This window comes from Polistes dominula, unplaced genomic scaffold (genome assembly GCF_049000335.1).
Source record: "Polistes dominula isolate Pdom_NZ unplaced genomic scaffold, Pdom_raw_medaka contig_418, whole genome shotgun sequence".
In the NCBI taxonomy this organism is placed as follows: Eukaryota; Metazoa; Arthropoda; class Insecta; order Hymenoptera; family Vespidae; genus Polistes; species Polistes dominula.
In genome coordinates, this window is record NW_028301091.1 from 125946 (window position 1) to 134328 (window position 8383).

Consider the following 8383-nt stretch of genomic DNA (forward strand, 5'->3'; position numbering starts at 1 on the left):
ATCTATGGCTATCGCATTTAGTATTCCATTTTTATTGCTTGAATTGGAAAAAGTGTACTTTTTATCAGCTATTCCACCCAGAGACTATACTGGTGACCTTTATTATATATAGTAATAATATTAAAATAAATAAATCCTACAATTATCTTACTCTTAAAACTGTCCATTCGTCTCATTCTCTCGAAACTTAGATTTTTGAAGGTTTCACTTCTAACACGTGTGATCTGCGCACATGATTTTTTTTCTTACAGGGTCATTGTAAATTTTTTAATATGGAACTAGACAGTTTTGCTAGTTCCTTTCTAAATTTTCTGCTTTTTTCTGCGCAATAACCTGCATTCAAGAAAAATGTCTCGAGTTTTTCAGATAAGCTTCGGGCTTCTTTTAATTTTTTAAATGTTAAATAATTAATTGCATAATCTTCATAAGTTCTAGAGTCTTTATGATTGATTTGATTTACATCTTCGGATGCTATTTTCATCAAATTTGCTTTGTCTTCTTCTTTTTTCTTTAATAAACTTTGAAAGATCTCAAAAGTATTCAGAAGATGTACACTTTCGGTTGCCTTAACAAGTTCTAGCATGCTACAAAGTTCATTTTGTGATATTTCACACACATTTTCTATTTCAACTGAAGATTCTTTCGATACAAACGTATTGTTGAGCATTTTTTTCCACCAAAGTCTAGTTTCGTTGGCATGGAATACCAGCTCTTCTGTGTATCCTTTCTCTTCTATAATCTTTTAAATATTTTCTAAAAACGTCAAAGCGGCTTTATGATTAGTCGATACAGATTCTTCTTGAATTTTTATGTAAGAAATTGATAAACACTTTTTGAATCCTTTAAGCCAATTATTACTCGCCACAAAAACTACGCTACCAGAAGATTTTTCATGTTCTTGAAGATTGTTGTGAAACTTGAGTGCTTTTTGTTTAATGGTATTTTTATTCAATGGAATTCTTTTTTCCCAGCAATCATTAATCCAAGCTTCGAGTTTCTTTTCCATCTTTCCAAATATTGGCTACCGGGAGTAATTAATATGAGTTGCGATTATAGAAGTTTCTGCAGCAACTGCACTTCTTATCTTTTTTTCATTCTTACGTTATTTTTACTCAAATTAGGGCTTTTTGCAATGTCAGATTCTTTTTCTTCTTTCAAAAGACGTTCCAAGATTTGTATTTTTACTTTTAAAGTAATAGAAGTCCTCCTACTCCTTGCAGCTATGTTTATATCTTTAAATAAAATAACTCGCACTGTTCTATCGATTGCTGACGGCGTATGTTAAATAAAAATTCGCGTTAACTATTTTTTTTTATTTTTCCTATCTTAAAAACTTATATACAAATTTTGAGATTTTAGAAAACTGTTGCGACATAAATGGTTTTTTCACAACTTTGAACCTAAGTTTCTTTTTATACCTGCGAAAGAAATAATACAAAGGCATACCTGAAATAATACAATTATTTTTTCTAAATTTCACGAAAAATAAATAGAACATTCTGGGAAAAAAATATTTCTTTTTTTTATTAAGATTGACCTATTCTTTCTTTTCCGATCAATTTTTTTTCTATTTTATACCTGCTTTGAAGTTAATCTATAATATAATAATCCTATAAAAAAAAGTTCTTTCAAAGAATGTATTTTTTCTTCCTAAACCTAGCAAACTTTCCATACATTTTTAAACTTTCAACCTAAAACTGTAAACAAAGAACAAATAATTTATTAAATAATATATTTTCGAGACTTTTTCTTATTTTTCATGATTTTATTTAAATATATTGTAATTTTACAAGGTTAATCATTGTATTTCTAATTAAAATCAATTTATGTAGACCTATCATTCTAAAAAAGTTTTCGTTTCAAATAAACTCTTACAGTTTTATTAAGATGTTTTACTGCATACTACATACTGTCTAAATCCCTTTTTATCTGATTACTACATTTTTTGTTCTTACAATATTATCTTTTCGAAATGCGTTTAAAAGAAATCAGTGAAAAAAATGCTAACTTCCAGGATTATTTCTCGCCCTAAACACTACAGTTTAGGAGAAAAGTTATAATAAGGATTCAAGAGAGAACTAAGAAGGTAATAAGAACAAAAAAGTGCTTTTATAATAGTATATTATTCACTTAGCGAGATAAAACAAGAAATGTCTCAAAGTACATGTAATTGTTGGCTGAGGCGAAGCCGAGGTAAACAAACATGTGACGCTTTAACGCTTTTCACCAGGAGGGAAGAAAATATTGTTCATTTATTTCAAGTTAGAAAAAAGTAAAGTTAGTTGTGGAACGACCTAATATTTTAAAATAAAATTTTATAATAATTAATAATAAAATATTTCCCGATAATTGTTAAAAAAATGTAAAACCTTTACTAAAATCGACTGAAATCAACTCCCTTTTGGAACTCTCTACTTGAAAAAAATGACAACAATATCTTATTCGCAAAGTGATCTTTGGAGGCCCTCTGATTAAATTCCCCCCACCCCCAACATTACACCTTACTATCCATGGGAAATTTGAGTATCAAAACGACAGAAATAGGGACACAGGAAAACGATCGCATTGTTTAAGAGTGTCTATGTCCCAAAAATATAGAATCAATAAAGTTTTATTTCAGGGTGCACCGTAACTGCTAAGATAAAAAAACAATTACGCAATCTCGGCGGAAATGCTTTACGGTTTTCTGTGACGTCACTACAATTACACTGATCACCATGCAGCCCTAGTGGCAGAAATAAGTATTGGTAATTTGTTATGTTTTTAGAGGACACGACTTATGACAAATTGCCTATAGCGATCGTTCTACTGTGTCTCTATCTTCGTCGTTAAAATCATCAGGGTATTATTGTGTGGATTAATTAAATACCCTTTTTCATGTCCTTGTCGTAAAGCGCGACTGTAGCTCTATCTACCCCTTGTGCAGAAATTACAGGCAGCAGAGACTCTACTTGCAAAGAATACAGAAGCACTTAGTGGATTCTTGCAACTTATCCTGCAAAAAAATTGATCTTTCCTGGGGATGCTCGCTTAGACCGCCCTCTGATATTTTTTAAAATTTTTCACACTTGTGCGAAGCCTGCTCAGACCAGTGGGGTTTGAAATGATAGTCAGGCAGGTTAAAAAGTACGGGGTAGATAACGTTACGCTACAATAAACTAGATGAAACGGGGAAAATTCGGTCAACGCGGGGAAATTTACGCTTTACCATGGAGGGTCAAAGATCAATATTTTCAGTTTCGAGTTCATCATTAGGAAAAAAATACCATCCGCGGTAAAAGACATTAGATTTATAAAAGATAGATTAGGATTGCTATTATTGCAGGGTCTATGGTACAAGATCGCAATCAATAATGTACAGGCGCCGACGAAAGATAAAGAGGACGAAGTAAAAAACGGGTTCTACGATTAGCTCGAACGCGACGTGAATCAGTTGCCGAAAGATTACATGAAAGTAGTCGTGGGGGATTTTAACGTTAAAATCGGTAAAAAAGAGATTTTTAGACCAACGATTCGGCCCGAGAGTCTCCACGAGGAAAGTAACGATAACGAAGTAAGGGTAATTAACTTTGCGACTGGAAAAAATCTTATAGTTAAAAGCATGTTTTTTAAACATAAAAATATTCATAAAAAAAGTTGGATTCCTCCAGACGGAAATACGCGTAACCAATTAGATCACATTTTGGCAAATAAACTACGGCACACAAACTTATTTTATGTCTGGTCATACATGAGGGCTGATTGTGACTCGGATCATTTTTTCGATATTTCTAGAATGAGAGAACAGCTTTTCGTTAATAAGACCAATGGGCAGCAGTTAGGAAGTAAACAGATAAACGTGGAAATGATTACCGAGGGAGAAAACTGAACAAAATACGCGGCCGAAGTAACGAAAACACTCGCGTCCACAAATAAAATTGACGAAAAACAGTGCATCACGAGTCAACTCGTGACCGGTCAGCAACGTACGGCTATAGAAACACAAGTTAACTCAGGACCGGTCAACAAAGTGTTAGGTATTCGTGGAAGGGAATTGGTCAGTGGGCCTTGGAGAGCTCAATGGATAAATGATCAGTCGCCCGGAAAGCGAAAGATCCTAGTTAGAGTCCTGATCCAGCGGTTCAGTTTTTTTCCCGAAACTTACACATATGCAAGGACAGTATCCTTAGCCTAATTGTATTTAGCTCAGAAATCAGGTCGGTAAGTAAAACTTCCTACTCTACCCAAACATAATCGGATTATTTAACCCTTAGAGCTCTATGGACGCATATATTTGCGTTTGGTAAAAATTACCAGAGTGGTCTATCGACGCATATGATTTTGTTAATATTAATGTAAAATAATATAATGTTTTGATAATTTTTTATAATATATTCAGAAAAATCGTTAATTATTAAATATAATTTATTATTAACATCTAGTTAATAATAATAAGCTATTACGTTCCTACAAAACATTTTAGTTAAAAGTATTTCATTTTATTTTCTTCCTGTTTTTCTTATTTTTCTATTTTCAAAGATTATATATTAAATTTTACATTTTTTTTTACTTTTTGACTTTCTTCCTCCCCCTCCCTCTCTCTTTCTCCAAAAAAAATTTTTTTTAGGAAAAAAAAACGGTTTATTGGAAATTTTTCACGATAACAATTATGTCAAATGATAACAAAAAATATTCTTATTCGTCAATAAAATATTTTATTTCACCCTTTTGATTATTTTTGTATAGGATTATGTTTTTTTTTCTTTTTATTATTCTTTTCTTCATTTAATTTTATTTTTCTTATGCAAATGATGTGACATATTATTATGAACACACAATCGTGATTATTTATTCATACTCTTTCTTTTTTTCTTTTTTCATTTTTTGTCTTATTTTATTTATTTATTTATTTATTTATTTATTTATTTATTTATTTATTTAAATATGCATTGCTACTTCTATATAATAATATTTATTGTTTCTAATTTACAGCTATTGAATTATATTTAATAAAATTATTAAATGTGTGTTACACAAAACATGTAAGTATATACTACAAATAAAATAATAAACCATAAACTAATAATACAATATTATTCCTTGAGTAACAATATATCTTTAGCATTACATATTATTTAATCTTTTACTATTAATATGTAATTTATTATTTTCTACAAAATTTAAACATAAATTAAATATTTTTTTTCGTTTTCTTTCACATTTTTTTTTTGTCAAAGTTGACAAAGATAAAATATATCTTAAGGATAAAATATTTTAATACTATTTTAGTGTTGTTCTATGAAAAAAATTTAATCGTGCAAATAATATTTCTTTTGCAATAAAAATAAAAGTAGTTACAAAAAAAGATAATATTAATTTAACTTTGTCTTTTCTTTTCAATTATTTCTATTTTATTTTTTTTTTTTATTATGAAAATAATAATAATAAAAATTTAATAATAAAAACATATATATATATATATATATATATATATATATATATATATATATATATATAAATTTTTTTGCATATAATAAAAAAAAAGAAAGGACAAAGAAATGAATATATATATTTTTTTTTTTTATTTTTTTTTTTTTTATCTTGAGGTTTGTATACCCGGGCGCTCAGTCTCTGGACCATTGTGCCCGGGCCCCTTGCTGGGAAAAACCTATGTCCATAGCGGTCCCGCGGGCAGCCCCGACTCCCTTGCAAAGCGCAGGAGTCTGGCCGCCCCTGAGCCCACTAGGTCGAAGTTGTTGTCGCTGGTCCCAAGGACATCATTTCTAACATCCGCGAGCCCAACGCATTGAGTTATGAGATGGAGAGGGGTATCCTCTCCTTCGCCACACCTGCCGCAGACCGAGTCTTGTGCAAGGCCCAGTCGCGTAAGGTGCTTTCTAAGGTGCCAGTGCCCGGTGACCAATCCTACCACCAGCCTCAATTGAGCTCGATCCAGGTTGATCAGCTCGGTACCTAGCTCCTCCGAAGGCAATGAAAACAGAGCCTTCGTTTGCCTCATGCCAGGGCCTTGCACCCAGAAATCCCTGAAACGGTCCGTAGCCCACTTATTAGATCTCCACCATATGAGCCCCTCTGACACGCTGATGTGAACTGGGCTTGCCAGATCGTGCCGTGATGCTCCAAGTCTGGCAAGCTCGTGCGCCCTTTCGTTGCCCTGAAAGCCACTGTGACCCGGCACCCAGAGCAACCTTACTCTGTTGATACTGCCTAGCCGTGTCAACAAGTCGACACAGTCCTTCACCAGCCCTGACTTGACCACGGTGCTGTGTATAAGTCAGAGCGCAGTGTGGCTGTCACTACAAATGTAGATATGTTTGCCATAGTATTCCCTTTCGAGGATACTGTGGGCGCAGGCCCAAATGGCAAACAGCTCCGTCTAAAGAACAGAGGCGATACCGGTTAGGGTATAGGACAATTCGGTTCTAGGCCCTCCAGACCAGACCCCTGCTCCCTCATTAGAACCCGCTTTAGCCCGATCTGTATACCAGACGGGCCCTGCTGGTGCCAATAAATGATTTGGGTCCTCTGCCCATGACTGTCTATCTGGGAAGAAGACCTCGTAGTTGTACTGGAAATGGTACTCCTTTGGGCACCAGTCACCCCCAAGACGGTTGACTTCCTTGAAGTCTTCCGTTCTTGAAAAGATCGATGCGTGCCCGTAGGAGGCCCGTCTCCAGCTCCCACTGACTAGCAGCATAAAGGCTGCGCTTCTGGCTCTTTCCTCCGCTGCAATGTGCGGAGGTAAGATGTTGAGCAGAGCCCCTAGAGCCAGGGTCGGGGTAGTGCGCATTGCGCCCTTAATTCCCAGCCCTGTTAGCCTGTAGACCCTGTCTAACGCTTTCCTGTTTTGAGCCCGCTCGACGCCAGGCCACCAAACTAGAGAGGCGTACGTCAGTTAAGGGACCAGTATGGCGGTGTAAATCCACCTGTAAACCATCCGTGGTTGTAACCCCGACGTCTTACCAAACATCTTCTTGCAGGCCCAGAAGATATTAATAGCCTTCCTGGCCTGGTTGTCGATGTGGCATTTCCAACTGAGCTTGCTATCTAGCGTTACCCCCAGGTAGCGAACTTCCCGGGAGAACGTCAGCTCAGTTCCAAATATTGAGGGAGGCCTTATACTGAAAAGCCTCTTCCTCGTAAAAAGCACCATCTCAGTCTTAGTCGGGTTTACCCTCAAAGACTTCGACGTGCACCAATCCTGAACGATGTCGAGCGCTCTTTTCATCTTGCTCGACATCGTGGCCGGGTGATTGCCGGTGACCGCTATGTAGATGTCATCGGCAAACCCAACCGTTTTAACCGCTAGCTTCCCGAGCATGCTCAGGAGCCCATCGACAACCATGAGCCACATCAGTGGGGAGGTAACTCCACCCTGAGGGCACCCTCTGCCGACGTGCGCCCTGATGTCAGTCCCGCTGAGACTAGCAGTGATAATATGTGAACGGAGCATGAAGTCCATCCACTGGACGATAGTGTCGTCGATGTGAAAATCCCTCGCTGCTCCGCATATAGCTTCGAAGGAGGTGTTATCGAACGCCCCCTCGACGTCTAAGAAGACACATAACGTTGCTTCTTTTCTGTCGAGGGCACCTTCTATCTCGCGAACGAGGCCATGAAGAGCCGTCTCGACAGACTTACCTGCTTGGTAAGCGTGCTGTGATGGCTGCACCGGCATCCTCGCAAGCGCTCCATCTCTTATGAACCTATCAACGAGTCTTTCCAGCGTTTTCAGCAGGAAAGACGTCAAGCTGATAGGCCTAAAAGCCTTGACTTGGTCATATCTGTCTTTTCCCATTTTTGAGATAAAGACTATTTTGACCTCCCGCCATGGCTAAGGTACGTATCTCAAGGCGAGACACGCTCTAAAGACACGGATCAGATGCTTGACTAGCCCGTCCCCTCCATTTTGAAGAAGAGAGGGGAAGAGCCCGTCAGGCCCCGGGCTCTTGTACCCGTCGAACGAGTCCAGAGCCCAGCGAATCTTGTCATACGCTACCACTGCAGCAGCAGTGGTCCAGTCACCGGGTTTCGTGGCGCGGAGCTCCCCCTGAATCAGGGGGTTATTCTCGACCTGGCCGGATCCCGGGAAGTGTACCTCCAATAGGTGGGCAAGGATGTCCTCGTGTTTCTCAATCTGCTCCCCATTCGGGAGAGAGAGTCCACCGAGGCTTGGTTGTGGGCCATTGGCGAGGACTCTGCGAAGTTTGGCCACTAGAGGAAGGGCCTCAACTTCAGAGAAGAATTTTCTTCAGGCCTCGCATTTGGATTTCTTGATGAGCTTCTTATAGGCCCTCTGCTCGTTCCTATAATTAGCCCAATCTTTAGAGCCATTTGATTTAAGGGCTCTATTTAGGAGGCGGCGAGAACTCGAGCGCAGTGA

The 8383-nt window shown here is 37.5% G+C and overlaps 1 protein-coding gene across 1 annotated transcript; it reads right to left on the reverse strand.

Annotated features, from left to right (window-relative positions):
• Positions 1-253: 253 nt before the first annotated feature.
• Positions 254-7798, reverse strand: LOC149031281 (uncharacterized). The gene is made up of 5 exons (XM_089176384.1): positions 6964-7798; positions 6397-6876; positions 5723-6207; positions 791-1021; positions 254-739 (listed from the first exon to the last, which is right to left on the reverse strand). Exons 1-5 carry the CDS (start codon positions 7796-7798, stop codon positions 254-256), a joined length of 2517 nt encoding a protein of 838 aa, XP_089032510.1.
• Positions 7799-8383: the final 585 nt, after the last annotated feature.

Bases quoted from the DNA above. Each gene is read 5' to 3' on its own strand.
- LOC149031281 (XM_089176384.1), bottom strand. From the start codon at position 7,798: ATGGGAAAAGACAGATATGACCAAGTCAAGGCTTTTAGGCCTATCAGC. The intron at 1,022-5,722 runs GTGGGCTCAGGG...TACTCCCGGTAG, and splicing joins GCGACAACAACTTCGACCTA to CCAATATTTGGAAAGATGGA. The intron at 740-790 runs GTATCGACTAAT...AATATTTAAAAG, and splicing joins TAAAAATTCAAGAAGAATCT to ATTATAGAAGAGAAAGGATA.